The following is a 25208-nucleotide window of genomic DNA, read 5'->3' as shown; positions in this document are numbered from 1 at the left end:
TGCAAACTCCCAAACACACCCATTATCATAAATGGGTCGACATATGTTATTGTAGACTACATTGTGAGCATTGTAAGAAATGAAGAAGCTTAACTCATTTTGAGCATTACACGAGCTGATAAAATAGGTCTAACTCGTTAGGTTGGTATGTTTAACTCATTACAAATCTCTAGTTGAATTATGATTTTCAATCCGTTAACTCATTTCAACCCGACGCGCATAAGAGCGGGCTAAAATTGGTTCAAACCACAGCAAGGCGAGTTAATTCGATGGATTTTTTTAAACTATCAAGTAGTATTTTATTTATTATGTCAAGCTTTTGTGATATCCAAATATTTTATTTTAATACTCCTCTACAAAAATAAAGAAGAAAATACTTTATTTATGAAAAAGGTTACTCGTATACGGAGGCAAAATTGAGTTCCTAGATGGAAGAAGAGTGATTTAGGGCGAATATTTTTGGAAGAAGTTGCATAGAACACTGGAAAGAATGGAAATATGTGTTTTATGATACGTGTTGGCTCCCATGGATGTGGAGAGATGCTGAAGTCCATAACAAACACTTTAGGAGACTAGAAAGGTCGCAAGACTGTGTGTCCTTGATCTTGTTTTAAACATCGACAAGGTTGTCCATGAGTTAGGGATATCATGTGACGTCTTTGAGCAGTACTTGAAAGGCTCCTCCTAATGGGTGGTTTAAGGTGAATGTAGATAGAGCTGTTGCACAAAGCAATTCTAAAGGAGTTTGTGGTGGTTTGATATGTAACCACCCAGGACATTGAATAGGTGGGTTTATGTGTAATATTGGTATATGTTCAATCATTAAAGTAGAGCTTTGGGCAATCTTGTAGGGCCTGTCCTTTGCTTAGGATACAAAGATCACAAATGTGATAATAGAAATTGACTCCATGGAAGCTTTCTCTTACATGGATTGTTATCAAACAGAGGAAGTCATTCTATATTGACCAGAAGGATTCGCAATTACTTGCAGCAACAGAGGAATGTTAGTGCCTGTCTGACATGAAGCAAATTTAGGAGCTGATCTCATGACAAAAATCGGGCTAAACTATCAGAACCATGATCTCATGTATGTTCAAGATCCTTCTGTTCAAGTGATGCAGAGGGTGCAATTTGATCGTTCTCGTATAGTATAGGAGCTAGTTGGACACAACTTGCAAGCTTGGAGTAGCAGTTTGTAGTGAGTCTTTGTTGTTTGTTTATGGGCTTGTTGCCTTGCACTTATACCAAAAAAATTAATGTGTTTAGAGGTGGAAAAGTAGGCGCCTTGTCATCAATTCACCAAAAAATGAGCTAGCCAGCCCGCCCTGCTTTTGAGAGTGGGCTGAAAAGCTCAGCCCGCCGGCCCAAATTTATTCTACACTAACCCATCCCCCTTTCCGGCCAAAAAACGAGACAGCTCGTCCCGCCTCGTTTGGCGGACGGGGCTGGTTGGCCCTCCGAGCCAAGTCCGTTTTGTTGACCCTAACTGTGCTATTGAATATTAACATACCTAAGACTTGAGTTTGAAAAAAATTAGTGAAAGTATGAAATAGATATTTTTTTTTTAAAAAAAGTATGAAATAGAATTAAATAATATTATAAAACTCATAAAGTATAATTTATTTTTAATTTTTTAAAAATGATTGACTTACAACCCATCAACCTGCCATAAAATGGGATAAATTTTTTTAAAATCACTCTCAAGAAACGGGTCAACTTTTCTTGTCCTATTTTGGACAAATTGATTGCGGATGACCCACTCTATAATTATAATTATGTGAATACCCTCGAAAAAATGTTTCAGATCTTTTTTTTTTCTCAAACAATTAAAAGCCTATGCGGTTTACTTATTTTTAAAATTAATTATTTTAATTACATATAAAAAAATAATTCACATAATATTAATCATTATTTTTATTTTCTTGTTTTTCTTTTATTTTTTATTAAAATCAATGGGGCATATTATTTTATGTGAAATTGTAAACTTTATGAGTATCATTTTATTCACCCTAATTTTTTTTTTTTTATTTTTATTTTATTTTTTTATTCACCCACTCTTCTCGTTCCTCATAATAAGTCATATTATTCCTTAGTCTGCCACTTTTTTTTTTTTTGTCTTTTAAAAAAAACTGGCCACAATTACCTTTTTTCCTATCCACTTACTGGCTCCCAAGAAAATATCGTGGAAAATCCTATAGCACTAGTACTACCCCATAAAATTCAACTTGCCTCCATGACATCTTTAGCGTAACCAGTCACAATTCTGAATTCTCCCCCTTTCAACCCAACTCCTGATCAAAATGCACAACTTACTCACCTCCCACCCGCACTAGTTCCAGATCTCTTTATGGAAAATCTGATAGTGGATTTGGATTACAAGTTGCACTATTCTCAGTTTTTAAAACTGGCAATGAGATGTCAGAAGTTAGATCCCTCACTAGTTTATTCATTTCCATCCTAATGTCCAAATACAAATTTAGTCACGATAGAACTCATACTCATGTACCTGCACCCATAACTTCAAAGATAAACCAAACAAGTAATATTATAATAGTACTTATTTGTTTTTGTGCAAGCCAAATTACATTATTAATTCTATGATCTTAATTATTCTTATTACTTTTTTTGTAGCTTGAAAATTATTCCAAAGCTTTTATTCAAGATTTAAAACCCCCACTATTTTGATAAAAGAATAAATAAGAGATGGCGCGTGGCAGCCGCTGGTTTAACTAAAAACAACCTTTCCTACATGAGAGGCAACTGAAACTGAAAGGATCCTTCCTTTTTCCTTCCCTTCCACACAAAAACATCATCTTTCTCTCTCTCTCTCCCTCTCTCCCTCTCTCTCACACACACACGCGCACATCACACACACACACTCTCTCGCTCTCTCCTTTCCCGATTGCACTGTACGAACACGAGTGAGTGTTCCTTCAAACCCTAATTTCTCGATTTCGTGTCTCCGATTTCATTTATCACGCATATTTCTCTTGCTGTTGCTGCTTCTGATTGTGGTTATGATTGTTATGATTTCAACTGTTGCGTTTGTTCGATTTTGAAATCTGATTGTGCTTGATCCTCATTGTTTCGATGCGTCAGAGCATTGATTTCAAGTTTGATTCGTAACTTTCATACCTTACATTCTAACTCATCCTGATGCATTAGATTTTGATGCGTCTGATGGTCTGCTCTTTTTTTATTTTTTATTTTTTACGTTGCACGCCTTTTTCTTCTGTTGATGTCAATTTGTTTTGTAATCTCATATTTCCTGTAGAGTTGCATCGCAGGCTAAGAAATATGGTTAGATTTGACCTTTTTTTGAATGAGTTATTTGAAATTGTAGCGGACATTTCTTTCTCGGATGTGATGATGCGTGGTATTTTGCGATTCATTGCTGGTTTTTTGTTGTGTGGTTGCAGTTTGAGATGGGGATATACCTCAGCACCCCGAAAACAGAGAAGGCCTCTGAAGATGGTGAGAATGACAAGCTTCGATACGGTTTGTCTTCCATGCAGGGTTGGCGTGCTTCCATGGAGGATGCTGTAACTACTATTTTCTTTTGATTCGTGTTATTTCATGTAATGCCATTTGCTTCTTTTGTATATCGCTATCAACAAGTAAGTGGCATGCTTACCGTTTCTTGATGTGTTATGTCATGTGATGCTGTTAATTTCAGACATTTGGTTGTGCACAAGGGAAGTTATTGTAGAAAAAGTAGTGTGGATTTATAACCAGCACTATCTGACAACTAAGTCTAAGGAAAATCTTAAGCTTGATTGACATATTCACATAATAGTGATTGATTAGCTAATTTAGTGACATAATTCTGACTGATAAGGTAATTTTGTTGTCTGCACAATTGATTGAGAAAATTTTAGAAGGAGTATTATCTTATGTTTAAAGAAACTTATAGCTTACTATTTCACTGTTAATATGCTACAATGAAGAGACCAAAGGTATCACTTACTCACAGCACTTCAACAAAAAATATTTCTGTCAGCTATTGACATGAATGTGCAAATATAACTAATAATATTTCAATTTTTCAACTCCTCTAGTATAGTTATACACTCATGAGAAGTTGCTTCTTTTTGGAAATGATGGTTGCATATATTTGTGTGTGATCTAGATGATTGGTTTACCTTGATTCTTTTGTACTTCTGTAGCCCGGCATTGTCATACTATCTATTCAAATGGTGTTTACAAGTTTTAATTTTTCTATATTACTTGCCAGCATGCAGCTCATCCATATTTGGATGATTCTACGGCTTACTTTGGTGTTTATGATGGCCATGGAGGTCAGTATCAGCTCTTTATGTTTTCAATAATATTTTTTTGATGTGTCCATGCTCATTTGCAAAAGCAGCAAGGAAAAGATATTTTACTGATTTGTTTATCAATTAAATTTATTTGGACTCGTATCTTACCACTAGACTTCTCCCTGTAAAGTGTAAACTATTAAGAAGGAAATTTATTTCATCACTTGGAAAGCTGAGCGCACTGAGGGAGGGGTTTCTAGTGTTTGAGATTGTTTGAAGCTTGGTGCTTTCATTTTGAAATTTCCTTTGAAACCCAACTTAACATGGGTGGCTTTTGCCACTTAACATACAATTGTCTTTTATGTGTTGCTGATCAGGTTTTCATTTTATTTTGCATGACCTTGTCTGCTTTGTGTTTTCCCATAACGAAATGTCATTTGTAATGTGAATAACAGCATTATATGAATTAGAATTCTTTCAAACTTATAGGATGTAAAAAACTGCTTAAGATTTGGTCATTTTCTTTTATAAATAATTGCTTGCATTATATTATGTGGTTCCCAAGTTCAATATATTTTCATTCTTGACCACCAAAATCCATGTAGTCTTAACAATTTTAGCACATTATATTTGTTAGACTCATCTGAGGTCAGATTTGAGTTTTGACAGAAATGCCTTTTCGGGAATGCCTTCCCCCCATTGAATTTGATGCTGAAAGTCCTTAGAAAAGTGACTAAATAGAAAGTTAGGATTTCATAAAAGAGTAACCCTCTGCTTCTCAATTTCAATTAACAAAATAACAAAATTCTACTCCTACAATAAGGGTCATAAGCACTTTTTTATAGACTAATTACAAATTGATCCAAAATTCAAAATCCTAAAAATAAATATAACGATAATTAACTTCTAAAATAAATAAATAATTACAATCAAAATCTTTCAAAACACGTCCCAAATCTTAGATCTCAAATCATGCCAAATATGTTGTTTTCCTTTTCTTGCCAAACAAATCAGAATCATATCTGTTGCTTCCTTTGGACTTGGATTTGATCGCAATATGTTATATTTCAAATTACTACTTTTAACAATTGGGCCATACTTATTAGGCCACAATTCTGGTTGACTTTGGGTTTCTTGAATCAATGGTTGGGCCATGTGCAATGGGCCGAATGTAAGTGCATCATAATTTTTATTTTCAATTTCAGTATTTTGCTCTGCTGGCCATGTTAAACGAAAAAGGGGGGGGGGGGATATCTTTTTTTTGGGGGGGTGTCTCTCTCTCCCTGTGTGTGTGTACTGTATCTATATTAGGCTATTAGCCCATTCCAGGCTCAATTAGTATTGAATATAGCTAACTTGAGGACTTGGAGATGTTTATAAATCTTAAATCATTTCAAAATTAATATGATGGGGCAGACCTATATAACATACTTATTAGCTAACATCTAGATTTATAATCCTCAATATGGTTTCATTGGTTTGCAGGCAAAGCAGTTTCGAAATTCTGTGCCAAGTATCTTCACCTGCAGGTGCTTAAGCATGAAGCTTACTTAGCTGGAGATTTAGGCACATCTTTACAGAAATCTTTCCTCAGGTAATTTTGTTTGTTGTTTTTCTTTGGAATTTTTATCATTCTTACTGGATGCTACTAAAATCCAGGGGATGAGATAATAGGGTAGGTGTCCTTCGTCTGTAAAAACTAATTAGGCCTGGGCTCAAGCCTGGAAATGCTGTTGCACTGAATGATGTACCTTATCCGACTACTTTATATGCCCCAGGGGAGATTTGGCATCCTGGTGTCTTATAGCGGGAAACTAAGAAATTAGGGGCAGTTACGAATAGTTTTAAAACACTTTTCTTGTCCATTTTATTTTCCCCTTTTCTCGTGAGTGATTAGAAGAATTAAAACTTCTCCTTTTATCTCTTCATTTTCTTTGTATCCTATTTTTACTCAAATACTACATCTCAAAATAACTAATGTAATAAAAATATTCATAAATAAAGGAGTTTTAAAAGTACACGCCTTTCAATGTGTGTGAAGAACTTTATGCTTGTTAAAAGATTAAAATTGTCACTACTTGAACTGAAAGTCATTTTATGAAATATTTTGTTATCTTTTACTTATATTTCTTTTCTTCCATGGTTAAAAACATTTGCGCATGTGGGGATTTATGGATGTGAAAGTTTTATCCCCAATAGTGGAGATGGAGATATGGAGTTTAGACAGAAATCTTCTGTCAAAATTATGTCCTGTTTTTTATATTTTCCTTCATATTGAGGCAGAATGGATGAGATGATGCGCGGACAAAGAGGGTGGAGAGAATTAGCAGTCTTGGGAGATAAAATAGAAAAGTTATCTGGTATGCTAGAGGGGTTTATATGGTCTCCCAGGAGTAGTGAAGCCAATGACCGAGTTGATGATTGGGCTTTTGAGGAGGTAACAAATAAGGAGCACATTTTGTTTTTCTTGCACCACCTCTGCTTGTTTTTCTAACTTATTCTATTGTTCTACATGCAAGTTGGAGAGGTTTTGATGTATGAAATTTAAGCTTATAGTCACTATATCAGAAGCTCTTAAAGTTTGCTCAAATGTGTGTGTTCATATGAACCACGTTTGTCAATGTAACTTGGCATTTTTCTACTATTTGGTTTATTTTTTCTATCAAAATTAAATCTAATAATGAAAAAAAAAAAAAAATTAACTTAACTGTGCTGGTTAGTATACCTGTTGATGTGGATGAGTTATTTGTATAACTGTTTTTGTTAGTACTGCTTAAAAACTAAACAGCTTTTGTCAGTTGCAACTTTCTAAAACCTTTGTGTGTTACTTTTCTTGTGTATGTTAGAATTTCAACATGTCAGCTTTGTTTCATGTGTTCTCTGAATTGTCTACCTCATACATATGGTGATGGTTCACTGCAATATACTCATGTATGAATAAATGTGAACCTTAAAAATCAACTCTTGGAAGGTGTTATGATCTATGTGACAATTTGACAAAAGGTCCTTTCTGATTAAGTGATTACAACTACAAATTACAAGGTCTGATGTGGGGCATACACACTTCTAATCCCCCTTACCATATAATTTTTTTTTCTTATGCTGCGAATTAGGGACCCCATTCTGATTTCAGTGGACCGAACTGTGGAAGTACAGCTTGTGTGGCTGTCATCCAAGGAAACAAACTTGTAGTCGCAAATGCTGGTGATTCTAGATGTGTGTTATCAAGGAAGGGCCAGGTATTTCCTCCTCTTACAGTTTTTTAGTCTTCTGTGATTTTTTTTAGTACATAGTCTTCTGTGATTTTAGTAGGCACGCAATATAGGCATATAGGGTACAGCTTATGAGTGTGCGGGTACATGATGATCAAGGGTGCTAGTTCAGTCTACATCTTTTGTATTCTGAGATAGATGTTTCAGTATAAATAAACTTGCACCTGTTTGATGTACCATGCTTTATTTGTAAAAGTTTTAAAAAAGAGCAGGTATTGATATACTTTTACACTTGTTTGTTGAGTATATTGATATCAGAAAATAATTTTGACATCTAGATGCCTTCCTCCAGAGTCTAGTCTTCCCCTGCCCATCATCACCCTCAATATTTCTGACTCTTGTAGTCCTAAATTATGAATTTACACAATTTAGTGTCTTATGAATTGATGCCTTGATGGCATGGCACAGCTACTGTTTAGGAAGATTTGGATGCATGGTTATTTAATGATTTATTTGCAGGCACACAATTTGTCTAAAGATCACAAGCCTGACCTTGAGGCTGAGAAAGACAGGATTCTAAAAGCTGGTGGTTTCATCCAAGTTGGACGTGTCAATGGAAGTTTAAACTTGGCTAGAGCAATTGGTAATGGAAATTCCTTTTTGTTATAAATTCTTAATGTAAAGCAAAGTGTAAGATTTTATCATTCTCCTCAAAATTTTAATAGTTGTTGTCTCGAGTTTTTTTTTTTTCCTTCACCAGTTCCAAGTGTTTGTAATATAAATTTCTATTTATTACAGGAGACATGGAATTCAAGCAGAACAAGTATTTGCCTGCTGAAAAGCAGATTGTGACTGCTGATCCGGACATAACTTCTGTAAGTATCACTCTGTGCATTATAAAAAACTGATTAAAAAAGTTAATATTTATGGAATGTTCTTTTTTTTTTGTGCCTGTGTTATTTTTATGTTTAACTGATTAAAAAACTATTTATTTGAAAAATATATATAACATGAATTTCTTATACTTCTTCTGGCATCACTTCAAATGTAATGTTCCTTCATAGTGTTCTTTAATTTCTTTGCTCAAATATAAATTTATATATATTCTTTCTAACAGGTTGAGCTTTGCGATGATGACGAGTTTCTTGTAATAGCTTGTGATGGGATATGGTAGGTTACTTGGTTGCTTAAACTTCCTCTTGAAACCCCATTGCTATTACCAAATTCATCTAGATGGCAAATATTCCTTTTTTATATTGTAAATCTTAATTTAATTAATTTACTATAACATAACCTCTTATATGTGTAGGGATTGCATGTCTAGCCAACAGCTTGTGGACTTTATACATGGACAGTTAAAGACAGTTAGTTTTCTTTGGTTTCCTTTGTTTATTTTACAGATAAAATAATTTGAATACAGCATTCAGATTGTTGTAATTGCAAAATCTGGTTGTAACCTGTATGTAAAATCATGACTATGCAGGAGAATAAACTTTCTGTGGTTTGTGAGAAAGTATTTGATAGGTGCTTGGCACCAACAGCTGGTGGCGAGGGATGTGATAACATGACCATGATCTTGATTCAGTTCAAAAATCCTTCGAATACAGGTGGTGCTGTCACAAACCAACCTCAGTCGTCTGATCAACCATCCGAAGCTGATAGAAGTTCAGAGAAAATAGAAACGAAGTGAGAAAGAATTTCAGACCCGAGTATATGGCCATCAAATTTCGTACTGCATGTTGAAGCAATGGTGGGCAGAGGTGTTCATGGGTAACATTTCATATCCAGATTCCTGGATGTTGATTCTCAAATAGGGGATTGTAAATTTGTGAAAAACTGCTAGTTGATGGGGTTATTGACTTTGTACATAAGTGGTGTGGGTGTCTAAAATATGAAGGGGATAAAATGGTTCAGCAAGCATGCTGGTAGACCGTTACATGGATGGCTAAAATAACCTTTTGGAAAATTACCAATGGTCGTTAACCGGAAGAACACGTAAAACAACGTGTCTGGATTCCGTAGTCATATTCGTTATCCGTGATCTGGATAAGATGTTTCTTAAGGATTCAGTGCGATGTATGGAATTTTTTTGTTTGTGCACTCTAAAGACCCCCTAGTTGGTTCATACACCTGTGATCCACTTGACATGACTGTTATTGTTGTTAATTTTCTATTTTGGAGATGATACTTCCTCGTTAATTTATTGACCGATTATATTGACGTTAATTTGTTTGCAAACTAAACTATTTTCTCAAATTTATTTTTTTTGGAAATGGCGAGGGTATTGATACTTGCCAAGGAAGGTTGAGATGCAAGTTGTGCTGCTTTTATATTTTCAATTTTAAGCAAGCATGTCGCCGAAACGCTTGTAGGTAATAATCAATTAGGCCATGGCCCATGGGGAAGAGTGAAGTGCATTTTGTGGGTCATAGCCCAGAGGAGAATCAAATGTTCCGCCCAGCCACAGGCCACAGGCCCAAGAGGAACCGCAAGGCAATAACAAAAAGCGATATAGAGCAGGCTTGGTCGTATGGTCCAAACGTAGCAAACCAGTGCCAAGGCATTCAATTATGGGTCACACACTTTCCTTTTACCCTCGGGCTCACAATAGAATTTTTCTTTCAATTATTTTTCTTCGTTTTCATACTCTTTTCCTTGGCATTTCTCGAATTGTTTGCGAATAGTAACACTCCACATGCTTTGATATCCGCAACTTTATTTATCTACTGACATTTTCAATACTAAAAGCATCAGATTTTTATAAATTAAATTGTGTTTTTCAAGCGTAATTCAAATAAAACTTGTTAAGAATAGAAAATAAACATTTAAATTAAACAATAAAAGTTTGAATTTAAGGATACTTATAGAGATACCTTAGTCAAAGACCCAAAACTGATTCAGAACATTTATTATAAATATCATGTCAATGTACCAATACAAAATGCCATGTTAAAAATTAATTTTATAATAAATTCACATTTTTTTTAAGAAAAGAGATTCGTATGTAGTAATGAGATAATACTAGCTACATATCAAAGGGAAGAGAAAATATTAAAAATATAAGTTTTGAGATCTGTAATACTTTAAAAATACAACACACATTTTTGAATACAAATGATTACATAACAGTGTAAAAAATTAACAGATAAGAACAGCCAGAAAGAAAATAGACACAAAAGCAACGTGGACCATCATAGAACTCCGACTTTGATGGTATAATGGTTGCAATGATGACACGTTTTGGATCATCATCAGGACCCCTTATCCAATTTCTGAGAAGGATCGTTTCTATCTGATCCTTTCGTTTTACGATTTTGTCAGAATCCATCTTAACCTTTTGTTATTCACACTCACACGTCGTCAAAACTCAACACGCTCCTTTAGTTACTTCTCTCACTCGTCAATGGTTCTTTAGTTGTTTCTTCTCCTTTTTGACCCAACTTTCTTCATTTTTCATACTCTTGGGCTCAATTTAAGACAAACATATTTTTTCCCCCTTTAAATTTGTAATTGCAAACGTGATCACAATTTGTCTATTGAATTATTAGGATACATTAATTCAATTAGTCCTCTTGAAAATTACGAAAACTAATTAATTAGATAAAATCCTTTAACAATAAATGTAAAACAGGGTTTGATGTTTGTCATTTTAAATGACATGAGTTATGTCATTTTAAAAGAGATAAACACAAGAAATGAAAATCATGGAAGAGAAAAAGTGGGTAATTTTTTTTAATTTAAATTTTAAATAATTTTTTTTCTCTTGTCTATCTCTCTTTTAAAATGACAAACACTTTTTCAACTTTAAAATGATTTAATTTTCATAAAAAGAGAAAAAATTATCTTTTGTTTTATGACATACACTTTATAAATAAAAATAATAATCCTCATAACATCGTAGGTTCACCATTATCTTTCTATATTGCACGGACACTGACATGGGACACGGGATATGACATAATACGACACGATACGAGACTTCGACACGTTAATTCTAAAAAAAGTTAAATTTCGACACGTTAGGACACGTTTTGATATTATATAATATTTTTAATTTATGTAGTGTATATTATATTTGGTATTCAATAATTTAACAAAAAAAAAAGCTAAACTTATAATACCCATCAATTTTGCAAAGAAACATAATATATCTTAAACTTATATTAAACTCAATAAAATCATAATCATAATCTAACGAATCTAATAGTTGAAACTCAAAATGCAACGCAACATAACATTTGAATCTTTTTTTGAGTCTTTGTAACGAGTATTGGAGTATCGGAGTGTCGGACACGACACGTCAGAATTTTTGAAGTGTCGGTGCTTCATAGTTATCTTTTACCAACATAAGTTCACCTTAAATAAAGAATATGGAGTCAATAATATAAAATAACCCTTTTGAAACAATTATTATATTAAATTGTAAGAAAATTCTTTTAATAAAACAAAAGAATATTTTTTTACTAAATTAGTTGACTAATATTTACTAAATTAGTTGACATTATGAATTCATTCTAAGTTTTAAAGAACAATAAATAATATTGGGTCCGTATGAAATTTTTTAATATATATATAGATCCTACCTTATATACATAATATCATTTGGTTATAGATAAACCGTATGTATACATAATTTTAATTTTTTTCAAGTATGACAGTAGAAACATTTTATGTATGAACCCTGCTCCTAATAATACTCTGTTAAACTTACGACGATAGTTGGAAACAAGAAAGTACCGACACGTTTTATTTAAAAAAATTTGTGTATCCGATGTGTGGGAACAGTGAACAAAATGTCACTGTTACTAAATTTTTTTATTAAAATGTTACGTTAACAGTGTTAATTCTCAATATGTCACGTGGCAAGTTCGCTACCTGGGGTAGCGAACTTGGTTGCAATTAATGCACCTGCACGTTTTCACCTACCACGCCACGTGGCAGACATGCAACGAAGTTCGCTACCCGCCCTAGCGAACTTCGTTGCATGTCTGCCACATGTCATCGTAGCAGGTGGAAACGTGCAGGTGCATTAATTGCAACCAAGTTTGCTACCTCAGGTAGCGAACTTGGTGTCCACTGGGAACATGATACGTTAGCAAACTGAGTTCGCTACAGTACCCAACGAACTTACCCACGTGGCATATTGAGAATTAACATTGTTGGCGTGGCATTTAGAGAAAAAAGTCAGGGAACAATGGCATTTTGGTCTCTGTTCCCCGATATGTGCTTGATATACGGTCAATATTTTAGAACCTTTAGATACATTCTGACACGTGTTATTTACATTTACACCGATTAACTTTTTTTGACACACAATCAAGTTTCAACACGTATACTATATTTTTTTTTAGGTCTACATTTTATTTATAAGTCAATTTTTGTTTCTCTTGTTTGACATAAAAAATTAACAAGGTATGAAAAATTACTTTTGCTTTATATTTATGTTATGGAATTTGAATATTTGATTGGTTATATTACTTATTATGGACTGTTAGATGTACTAAATATAAATTATATTGTATATATTAAAAATATTATATAATATCAAAATGCGTCTTAACGTATCAAAATATGATATTTTTTAGAATTAACGTGTCGGCGTGTCGTGTCTCATGTCCCGTGTCGGGGCAAGATATGTTGAAATTCCTCGGCTCTTTTATTTATTTATCTACCGGCACGATGACATTTAGTTAGATATTTTGGAAGCAAGGAATGAATACTCTGACCAAAATAGCCAATATCAAATATTAAGTGGGTAAATTAGATTAAGATTTTAAAAGATTTTTTTGAGATAATTTTGTTTATAGATTTTAAAAGACTTTTCAGAATTTGAAGGACTTTAAAGATATTTTTTTACAATCAAAATTTCATAAGATTTGATTTTGAAGGATTTTAATAGAATTTATAAAATTTGAAAGGACAATATAGATTTATATACTTTTAAAAAATCATATGAATTTCTAACAAATATTCAAAATTATAAGAGTCAATAAAAGAAATAACAAAGAAATGCAATGATATTAATAAAAAGAAGTAAAACCTAATATAATTTTTAACAAACATTCAAAATTTTCAAGCAACAGCTCTCCACGTCTCTAAAGCTATACTAGTCCTTCACGCATTATATATATGGCTTTAACGTTTCTAAAGTGAATGTAGATAACTATATTCGCTCCCAAAACGACGTCATTTTGGGTTGAAAAATTAAAAAATTATAATGAAAAAGACTATTATAACCCTGAAATAAATTATAATTACAAAAATACTTTTATTTTCGCCTCAAAACGACGTCATTTTGGACTCAATGTAGATAAGTTATCTACATTGAATGTAAAAAAAGAGAACCCTATATATATATATATATATATATATTACATTTCTATAGCCGCTTTATATATATATATATATATATATATATATATATATATATATATATATATATAGCAAATATTTGACTGTTGCACGTACAACAGCGGTAGAAATGTAATATATAGAGAGAGAAATATCTCTCAAACAGCTTGAGATATATTTATCTTTGTCTACCCAAAAACTACGTCGTTTTATTTATTTATTTCCTTATATTAATTGATTCACCTTTAAATGGTTATTATTCCTTTTTTCCTTATCTTCTTTTATAACCATTGATCCGTATTTGTACGATTATGATTTAGTAGGCAGAGATAAAATTATCTCTAGTTGTAGCAGCTTGAGAAACGATAAGTTTATATATATATATATATATATATATATATATATATATATATATATATATATATATGGGTAAAACATTGTAACAACCAATTAGTGTTACTACTAATCAATGGTTATTATGTATCATTGCCAAACACCAAACACAAAGGATATTAGGATTTACAAATATGTGATTTACAACATATATATGTGATAGAGCTTGCCACCGAATTTTTATTATGTATCGTTGCCAAACACCAAGAATATTAGGATTTTATGTTCATTATAATCCAAACAATATACAAAAGAAGAAGGTCGACGAAGAATACATGTGATAAATTTATTTTCAATTTCAAAATGAAGACGTGAGCACATACATGTTTATCGTCAACTCTATACAACTCTAAAAAATAATAATGAACCACATCATTAATCATGAAGGAGGAATATCAAAACCTGAGAAAATATATAAAAGTAAAAAAAGAACATACTTTGACTTTGAAAAAAGGCTAAAGTAGATTATATACAACAGAGAAATCTCAAAAAATCTTAGGGATTAGGATGAGATTGTGAGAGAGGTATCTTATTTATATTTCACGAAAATCACATCAATAAAAAATTCATTAAAATAATTATATTTTTAAATATTACAAGATTATTATTTTTTTGTTTAAAATCCTAATTGAGTGCCAATGAATTTGGATGGATTTTAAAATAATATTTTAAAATCTTAATCGAATATCATATAATTTTTTTAATCTTTTAAAATTTTAATTGAATACTAATAATTTTTTTTTAAAACTAATTTATTAAAATCTTTTAAAAACTGAGTACAAGCGAAATAAGGGGGCGTTTGGTACGCGGAATTTTGAGGGATTCCCGGGAAACTGAATTTTTTTAAATTTTAAATTTTCAGATATTATCGTAAACTGAATGCAAAAATCATATTTTTAAAAATCGAGATTCTCGGACAAATAAAAATTTCTCCTGTACCAAACGCCTCCTAGTCTTCTAATTCTGACCAAGCAAGAGCCAAAGTAGATAAGATATACTCAAGAATCTGTCTCTCTCTCTCTCTCTCTCTCTCTCTCTCTCTTTTCCTTTCCTGTGCCCTGTGCTGTCTGTTTCTTTCCTCTCGCTCGTGGGAAATTCCACGTCACGCCACGCTTGACTAAATAGATAAGAACCGTGAATAGGACCAATTACTATTCCCCATTTTCACTATCATTTATTATTATATAAATCTTTTCCTTTCAGGTTTTGATTCTGGTTTAACTGCTATCATTTGATCTATTCTGCAATTATTCAGCTTCTAATTTAAAGAAAAGAAAACCAACACACTATTTTAGGGTTACGGCAGATTCCCCATCAAATCAACTTGACGTGCCCATTGATCCATTCCAAACAAAATCTTCCTTCGTAGAAAAGATCAAAGTTTCGATATTTATAGCCAAAGGCTTTCTGGGTCGTTGTGAGTTTGTCTTGGATATTTCTGGTTTGGGAGATTAAGAGCTTTTATTACAATGGCTGCTGCAGCTGCTGGGGTTGTTGGTGGTAATGGTTCATCTGCTTCTTGGATGCTATTCAGAAGCAGGGAAAGGAAGCAAACCAAGGTGAACATGGCTAGGATTTGTTGTTCTTCTTCTGTGATGGATCCTTATAAGACCTTAAGAATACAACCAGGTGCATCTGAATCTGAAGTTAGGAAGGCTTTCAGACAGCTTGCTTTGAAGGTTTGATTCTCAATCTTCTATTTTCCTTCTGTTTTTGGTTAAAAATTTACTCCAAAATTGAGGGCTTTTTCTAATATATGATTAGATTGATATTTGGTTTTGTCATTTTAATTTTGAATAACTGATGTCTGGTGATTGAGTTCGTATTGGGCTAATTTTCATAAAAATATTTATTAATTGGTATTCTTTTTTATGTTTTCAGTACCATCCTGATGTCTGCAGAGGGAACAATGATGGGGTTCAGTTTCACCAAATCAACGAGGCTTATGATGTGCGTTATCCTAAACCTACAATTTCTCTATATTTCAGTTCAATGGTGAATTAATTTATACTGCATATAATGGAAAGAGAAAACTGTTGGTTTATCTGGGATTTTTTTTTTTTTTTTTTGAATAATCTCAAGGTATATATCCTCTCGTAATCAAAGATTAATCCTTATCCAGCACTGTTGGACCCTTTTGGGGTGGCTTTTCAAATCTTTTTTTCTGTTCTTATGACTTTCAAATCTTTTTTTTCTATTCTTACTACTCAAATTCGAGATCTCTGATTAAGAGGCGTATGCTTCTTACCAAAGAGTTTGGTTTGGAACTCTCATTTTGGTTCATTGGTTGTTCAATGATTGTTAGTTTTTCTTCCTCTTAACACATGGTCCGTGCATTGTGGCATGAGAACTATTGAAGTGTGAGTAATAGTTGTAATGTTAGGATCATCCCCCAATTAGCGTTGTTCAAAAGCAACAAAAGCAATATATTGTCATTCTTGGGGGGCCATAGTTTTTTAGCATTATTTAGACTCTGCCTAACACAAACATTATCTAATTGGGATATCAATGTTGCTTATTTGGTGCGCAGATTGTGATGGCCAATCTGAGAGGAGAATCAAATGCGACAGAAATATATGAGGCGTATGATGCAGGCATTGATGAGCCATTGAGGGGAATGAATGAACCAGATTGGGACATGTGGGAAGAATGGATGGGATGGGAAGGAGCTGGAATTCGTGACTACTCATCTCATATTAATCCTTACATTTGAAAATTTTATTTCGATGTATTTAGGCTTTGAATCATTATCATGCATTAGTTAAAGTGGGTCTAAAGTCACTTGTCCCCACAGTCACACACTCTGTGGTTGGTGGTGTTCTTTGTATATAGACGAAGTGAATGGAAAAGTTTACTCTGCATTATTGAAGTTGAGGAAGTGACTTATTGTTAATACAAATATTATTAAATTCGGATTGGTCACAGATAATGAGCTGTTCGGTTATTGGTTTAATTAGTGGGTTGTTAATTTAATTGCATAACCCGGTCTGGTCATTGACATGAGGTACTGGATTATTGATTTAATTAGTGAGTTATTGATTTGATTACATAATTGTAAATTTATATTTTATATTAAAAATTATAAATATATTCAAATATCTGTAAAAAAATATATAAATTTTAAATATTTTAATATGAAAAATAATAATTATATATTATTATCTAATAAAAGATCAAATAATTTGTGATATTGGTGTTTCATATTTAGTAGACAAAATCTCTAGTTATAAACTAAATCAAATTTTTTTGTATAGTGTATAATCAAAATAATATTGGTGTTGTAGACAATGTTAATAAAACCAGCTAGACTCGGGAATGGTAAACTGGTCATATAATCGGTTTGAGTGAAGCAACAGATCGGTCATGCATCAAAATTGATGTAACCCGATGTGATCTGGTCAGTTTTCGTGAAAATTGGTGACCCGGCCCGATTCCAAAAAAAAAAAATTCAATTTTTTTTTGTAACAGACATTTTTTTTGTTTATTGACTTACATAAGTTATGTACCTACTTTATTAATATTATCTCAATTATGCACTAATTTTGATTTGATTTATAGTTAGAGATGTCTTTTACTGAACCTAAAGTCTCGTATCACGATCACTATATTTTTGCTTGGTTCTTTATTGGATAATAATGTGAGATTTATTATTTTTTATATTAAAATATCTGAAATTTTTATATTTTTTTAAAGATATTTGAGTATATTTATAATTTTTTAATATAAATTATAGAATTGCATAAAATTACTAGTCATGCGATTCAATGAGTGATCTATTAATTAAATCAATGAGTTAATGACTAAGTACCTCGACCGAGTTAATAACCGATTTTAATAATATTGCTTGAATTTTTTTTATAAACCCATTTTTTGAAAAATCAATCACCTCGTATCAATTGTATTGCTTGGCTGATTTAACATGAAAATTGGATCAATCATATAATCGATTTATCAATTTTCAGATTGACTAGGCCGGGCCGATGCCATTTTCTCAACACTGGTTAATACTCAAATACAAATGAAAAGCTACCCAAAAAAAAGAAAAGGGGGCAGAAAGTTGATTGCCCGAACAGTGTTCAGCATCTACGCATAGTTATCTCTGTCAGAAGGATAGGGTTAGAGAAGAGGCTAATATCAGGTCACCGCTTGTGACATGTCATTGCCTAAATTTATCATTTTTCTCAATGTTCCACTATTATTGGCCTTTTGGCCGTTATATTATAAAAAGAAAAAAAAATTATCACTTTATGGCAGCTTGGAAACATATTATTAAATATTAATGGGTAAAATATTTCTTTGGTGATAGAAGATAAGTTATCTTCAGATATTCTCAAAATTATATAATTTTAAATTAATGAAGGATATTTTGTAATTTTATTTATTTTTTTATCATATAAATTTTACAAAAACATATTTCATTAATTTTTTTAAAATTATAAAAACATCTTTTATTAATTTAAAACAACATAATTTTAGAATAATCAGGAATAACGGAAGAAATACTTACCCAATATTAATACCTAGCAATTGATTTTCCTAGGACGAAGGATAGCGATTCGCTAGCACAATCCTAGTCCTAGGCTCCTAGCCATTCGTTTAAAGTAGTATTTCCTTTATTATTATTATTTTCTATTATTTCTCTTTGTAAACATTAATTAACATTATAAATAAATTAATATATTGATAATTAAGATAAAAAGTAAAAATATTATAATTATTTTAAAAACAAACATTAAGAACATTGAATCAAATAATAATTAATGTAATAAACAATTTTCATTTGTGATTATTATATAAACTCAAAAATACCAATAATTTTTCTTTTTCTTCTCCAAATTGCATATAAAATTTAAATATCTTAAAAAGTATGGAAATTTTAAGTGACCATGTTTTTTTTTTCTCTTGCAACATATATTGATTGATTACTCCAAAAAAATCTGAATCAAATAAAACAATAATAAGAAACATAGCATATAAATTATAATGTTTCATGAATAATTCTATCATTCAAATAAATGTGGATTACGTATTTTATCATTCATTCAACTTAAATTATATCAAATATTTGAATTCTTTTGACAAAAAAAGAAAGACAGAGAAAAATCAATCATCAAAATTTGAAATTAATGTTTTTGAATTTGAAGGAATTTCAAAAGATCATTCAAGATATATTAAATTTATTTATAATTTTAATTATTGTCTAATTGAATGAATTTAATATCAATTTCAAAAATAATAATAATTACATTACAATAATAATTATTAAATACTAATTATTATTTATAATATATTGCCATGTAACAGCAGTAGAAGTCCTATTGGGTTGGGTTGGGTGCTGAGATCAATCTCGATTGTTGTCACATGATACCTTGGTGCTTTTGGTCCTAGATACACCAATTACTATAGATTAGTAATGTTTCCATGTTGCTATAATGTGATAGTTTTTTGTTTTGTTTTATGTTTTTAAATAATATTTCGGTTAAAAAGCCACAAGTGCCACTCTTCAAATAAAAATAATTCTCCCAATTGTGATGCTATTCCTTGAAGATATTTTCATTTCCTTTTGAAATATTTGTTTAATACTTTGTAAGTTAGGAATCTTCATTGTAGAGTTAATCATAAAAAACAAAAAATTGCCATTTATAATTTCTATACACTGAACTTTAATGATGAAGTGCTTTCTGATTTGTCTTTAGTTGGCAATTTGACATCGAGATGATATACAAAAATAAGTATTGATGATTCTTTTCGAGTCAAAAAAGAGTTATATATATTTTTATTGGGGAATGATCTGTTTATAAATTTTTGTTTTACAAATTATTGATCATACACTCTTGATTGAAGTATTACCGGTCATACCTAATATAATTTATAAAAAGCTTTAATGTTTCTAACCAAAAGGATTGAAAAATTAAAAAATTATAATGAAAAAGACGATTATAACCCTGAAATTAATTATAATTACAAAAATATTTTGATTTCCACCTCAAAACGACCTCGTTTTGGGCTCAATGTAGATAAGCTATCTACAATGACGGTAAAAAAAGTGAACCCTTTATAAAAATTTGTAAACAAAATGTAAATATATCCTTTTCCATTTTTATTTGCTGTTAACAGTATAAATGAACGAATGAAGTAATATTAATCCTTGACGAAGTGAATCGATTGCTATTCTCACTTGGTGAAATTATTATTGTACTTATTGTACATATGATGCACGAATGAAATTATAGGGTCGTTTTTGTCATTCCATCGATCCAAATTACTTTGTCACAGTGAAAAAGTCACCGCTGTTTAAGTGTTTCACGATCTCTCACACAATCTGGCGCGATGATTATCAGTTTCTGTTTCATTTGAGCACTCACAACGGTTGGTTATGCCTTTCCTACCCTCAAAAATCTTTATCTTTTGCCAATAAAATTGAACGGGTCATTCATTTTCCACTTTCCATTGATCCTTACAACCTTAATCTCTGCTCCTTAAATCACCTATTCTGGATACTTAGTTCTGTTTGGAGATAAATCTGTTGAAGGCTTTTGTCTTTTTATGTTTTTTTTTTTATGAGCATGCTTCAATAATAATAATTGAGATGAGTATTTCTTATATTACACGAGATAAAATTATCTATTACGTACATTTGGGTCTATGTGAAAAGAAGAGAGACACATTTTTATGTGTGTTGAAAATAATTTTATCTTCTGTAACATGAAAAACATTAATCTCATAATAATTATTAATTTGGTTTTTTTCCTACTCCAATTTGTATTGCTACCTTAATTTAGATTTGTTCTTCTTTAGAAAGTTCTAAATTTAGATTTGGCACTTAAGAACGAGTTATTATCAGAGGTAATAAATTTAGCTTTTTGTTCAAAGCTTGTGTGTGTGTCCATGATGCTATTGAACAATATAAGGGAATATTCTTTACTTGATGCATGGGTGAGCCACAAAGTTTAGATGCTAGATAGATACGTGGTTAAAAAAATGAATAAAGTGATGAGGTTGTGGCTAATGCTCTTTTTTAAGTTATATGGTTTCAGCATTAATTGCCAAATAGCAAACTTAGACAATGGGAGATCTGAAAGAGAGGCTTCTGCCACCAAAACCTGCATCAGCTGTTAACCTAAGAGAGTTATCAAATCGACCATCTTCATCTGGAAGACAAGTGTTTCAAGGAGTTGATGTTGTTGGGCTTAAGAAGAGAGGTCAAAGTCTCAGGTCATGGATTCGAGTTGACACGTGTGGTGACTCTCAGATAATTGAGGTAGACAAGTTTACTATGATGAGACGTTGTGATCTTCCTGCACGTGATCTTCGACTACTTGATCCTCTCTTTGTTTATCCATCAACTATACTTGGTAGAGAAAAGGCCATTGTTGTAAACCTTGAACAGATACGTTGTATTATTACAGCTGATGAAGTTCTTCTCTTGCATTCCCTTGATAGTTATGTGTTGCACTATGTGATGGAGCTTCAACGAAGACTCACAACAACTGGGGTTGTTGGTGAGCTCTGGCAGTTAGACAGTTCTGATATGAACCGTAGGAGAGGAAGTAGGGATTTTGAAAATGTCTTTAGCAACACATCCCCTGATTATTTGCCTTTTGAGTTTAGGGCTCTTGAAGTTGCACTCGAGGCTTCATGCACATTTCTTGACTCTCAGGTTTGTTCAAGTACAATATTAAAAATAAGAAGATGGATAGCATGTTTAGCATCTGCATTTACACTTTGTTGGATGATTCCCTAATGCATATACTTGTTTATTTTCTGGTAGATCTTTAAATGGTTTTATTTTTACTTACTGATCCTGTTATATATAGTTAGTTTCCTTATAAGAATTAAATCATTATGCACCTTTTTCAACTGACTAAAGGGTACATTTCAATGCCACCCTCCTCCCCTTTTTCAAAGTTCTGTAATTTTACTGATTTTCTTGCCATATCATTTAATCAAGCTACAAGAAGCATGATTCATCCATTGTAGGCTAAAAACAGATTTATTTCTTTTCAATATATGATAAATATGTTCATCCTAATTCAAATGCAGAAATGAACATTGTCAGTCAAAACAGCTTAGTGTTTTGACAGATACATACATCTTCCTGGAAACTCCTTATGCAGCTAGCATTAAGGTAATATATATAATATAGTCCAACAAGAGATAATATGTCAATAAATCCAATGCTATCTCCGGATTACCTTCGGTCAAGGGAAGTATTTGGTAAATCTCGTTTTCTCATTTACAAAATACATGCACATGTGCATATCTGTACATAAATATTATAATACTAGGATTGGATTATTATATTTTATAGCTTGATTCTTTGCGCACAGCTGAGTGTCCTTGTGATATAGAATAGGAAGAGAGAACTAAGTAATAATCTCAAATGACTCAAATTCTTAATTTTCAATATTAATATTAAGCTTACATCCCTATGACAGATAGTATATGCCTTATATAATTCTGAATATTCTAAGGCAACCAAACCAAAGTTAAGAGCAAGTAATCCTAATATTGATTAATAAGAAATAAACTTGATACAACAAGTAATAAGATATCCCAAGAAAGTTACACCATAAATCTCTGTCTCATCTCGTTATATTGCATTCTCCTCTGTACTTTTAAAATGGTTTGCAAAAACAAACTTCGGTTATTTTATCTCCAAGCAGGGTTCTTAATCCATAAGTTTGCATATTCTGTTTCATTTCTTCAAATTCTTATTCATTTGATTTTGATAAACCATTTATTAATACTTTCTGTTATGTTCTGGGTATTTCCAAAAGGCAGCTGAGTTAGAAATTGAAGCTTATCCGTTGTTGGATGAACTAACATCTAAAATCAGTACTCTAAATTTGGAACGTGCTCGTCGGTTAAAAAGCAGACTTGTTGCTCTCACTAGAAGGGTTCAGAAGGTGGTATTCATGTATATTTTTTTTCTTATTGGTTGCAGATGAAAGGGATTATTATTTTTCTTACTCTTACTTTTTGGCTTTCCATTTTATTGAATGCAATGTATGTAGGTTAGAGATGAAATAGAACAGCTTATGGATGATGATGGTGATATGGCTGAAATGTATCTAACTGAAAAGAAAAGACGAATGGAGTTGGCATCTAATGGAGATCAGTGTTTGTCTGGTAATAAATCAACTGATGGTGTATCCATGTCTGCTCCAGTTTCTCCTGTTTCATCTCCTCCTTCCTATGCTAGGAAGCTTGAAAAGAACTTGAGTATTGCTAGGAGTCGACATGATAGCGTGAAGAGTTCTGAAAGTTCTACAGAAAATATAGAAGAGTTTGAAATGTTGCTAGAAGCATACTTTGTAGTAATTGATAGCACCCTAAACAAGTTGACATCGGTAAATATGTTATTATTTACTACACTTGTTTCTGTCTCGCTCTGCATCAGTTTATTAATCGTTGTTTCTTGTTTCAGTTGAAAGAATACATTGATGATACAGAAGATTTCATTAACATTCAACTGGTGTGTCTTCTTTTGCTCCCTTCTCCACCATATTTATAGTCACCAAAAGGTCCTTGTTGATTTCATTATTTTCATTTATGCTATTCTTGTCAAGCATCTACACAAAAAATACAAAATGGGGGATTTCGATTTAATTGCTTAGAAGTTTGAACTGAAATGGTAATATAAAAGGTGTATGAGGCATAATATATAGGTACATGGCTTGAGTTCTCTGAGGGATTTAGGTAAGCTAAAGAACAAAATGGTTATACACCATGTTTGCACTTGTAATGTATTTGATGATTTTGTAGTTTAGTGAACTTAATCAAATTTGGAAGCAGCTGATTGAAGATTTATTTACAGGATAATGTACGTAATCAGCTCATCCAGTTTGAGCTTTTACTCACGACTGCAACATTTGTTGTTGCCATCTTTGGCGTTGTGGCAGGAATATTTGGGATGAATTTTGAAATTCCATTATTTAAGGTCCCCTCAGCATTCCAGTGGGTCCTTGTAATTACAGGAGTTTGTGGACTCTTAATATTTTGTGCGTTTGTGTGGTTCTTCAAATACAGAAAACTCATGCCCCTGTAGAAGCAATACCTCCATCAAGAAGACAATTGCACCTTTGCTGTTGATATTGATAATTTGCATTTGGTATGCAATGATAAATTTCAGAAGAAAAGTTAGCTCATATCTAGATCAATTCTTTCAGTTCAATTTTGTACCAATTGTAAACGCTTTATTTTGTTACAATGATTTAGCAATTTCCTTTTTACTAAAACAAAACAGTGAAGTTGACAAAATAACTTCCTGTTTCCTATGTTATTCTTTCAGGCTGAACAATGTATTTTCAGTTTTATTTTGTGTGCGCGCGCACGTTACTCGATTGCTCATACGATGCAAAACATGTAGTGGTTGCTGTTGCTCACAGTTTTCGTAATATTCTTCCTACTTTCAAACTTGGCAGGTGCCAAATTTTCACATTGCAGCATTGCTGTTGGTTGCTCCTTTGCTTCAATTCTCTTTCTTTTGGGCTCATTATCATAAATATTCAGATGTCAGTTCGTATGAGCAACCAAAACGTAGGTGAGGCTAATAGGAAGAGTGAAAAAGTTGTAGATAAATTCCTTATTTTCACTCAAACCATCATATTTTTTTTTGTTCATATTCAAAGCAAGACAGTACTCTGTCGTAATAAAGTTGTTAAGTAGAGCAGTAAGGAAACTTCAGAGCAATTTTTTTTGGTGTCTTTCTTTTGGGCAGGGTGGGTGTGAAGGGACTCAAGGGAGGGACGTGTGTGCATATTTTGTGACCAAAACTGCAAATCCAGCCTCTTTCAAGTTCCACCACTGAAGTATAGCCTCTCTAACCCTTACCATTTGAAACTTGATATGTTCTACAAACAACATATCATCTAATCCAATTTATAAATAATCAATAAAGCTTTGTATCAGCTGTCAACTGCCTAACAGAATATTCAGAGGCAGAGTACATTCTTCCTACATTGAACAAAAATTATCACAATTGCATATG

General features: G+C 32.1%; 3 protein-coding genes across 4 annotated transcripts; all 3 read left to right on the top strand.

Moving 5' to 3' along the window:
• The first annotated feature begins 2766 nt into the window (after positions 1–2766).
• Positions 2767–9687, top strand: LOC133296516 (probable protein phosphatase 2C 60). The gene is made up of 11 exons (XM_061495515.1): positions 2767–2921; positions 3420–3542; positions 4235–4298; positions 5745–5853; positions 6543–6696; positions 7373–7498; positions 7991–8114; positions 8270–8346; positions 8589–8641; positions 8781–8835; positions 8955–9687. The coding sequence occupies exons 2-11, from the start codon at positions 3426–3428 to the stop codon at positions 9159–9161; spliced, it is 1086 nt and encodes a 361-aa protein (XP_061351499.1). The 5' UTR covers positions 2767–2921; positions 3420–3425; the 3' UTR covers positions 9162–9687.
• A 5725-nt stretch (positions 9688–15412) lies between these two features.
• On the top strand, positions 15413–17167 carry LOC133296529 (chaperone protein dnaJ 8, chloroplastic-like). Its single transcript, XM_061495533.1, has 3 exons — positions 15413–15894; positions 16097–16165; positions 16746–17167. The coding sequence occupies exons 1-3, from the start codon at positions 15685–15687 to the stop codon at positions 16926–16928; spliced, it is 462 nt and encodes a 153-aa protein (XP_061351517.1). The 5' UTR covers positions 15413–15684; the 3' UTR covers positions 16929–17167.
• A 3819-nt stretch (positions 17168–20986) lies between these two features.
• Positions 20987–24394, top strand: LOC133296526 (magnesium transporter MRS2-1-like). 2 transcript variants are annotated; one of them, XM_061495528.1, is made up of 6 exons: positions 20987–21730; positions 21791–21879; positions 23000–23124; positions 23233–23568; positions 23646–23693; positions 24036–24394. In XM_061495528.1, the coding sequence occupies exons 1-6, from the start codon at positions 21282–21284 to the stop codon at positions 24264–24266; spliced, it is 1278 nt and encodes a 425-aa protein (XP_061351512.1). In that variant the 5' UTR covers positions 20987–21281; the 3' UTR covers positions 24267–24394. The 2 variants fall into 2 exon arrangements, with proteins under 2 accessions (XP_061351512.1, XP_061351511.1); XM_061495527.1 differs by having other exon boundaries at positions 20987–21875; positions 22996–23124.
• The last annotated feature ends 814 nt before the right edge of the window (positions 24395–25208 follow it).

Source organism: Gastrolobium bilobum, unplaced genomic scaffold (genome assembly GCF_033153095.1).
Source record: "Gastrolobium bilobum isolate Gb01-03AN ecotype WA unplaced genomic scaffold, APGP_CSIRO_Gbil_v1 utg6230, whole genome shotgun sequence".
NCBI classification, from domain to species: Eukaryota; Viridiplantae; Streptophyta; class Magnoliopsida; order Fabales; family Fabaceae; genus Gastrolobium; species Gastrolobium bilobum.
This window is presented reverse-complemented; position numbering and strand designations above follow the sequence as displayed.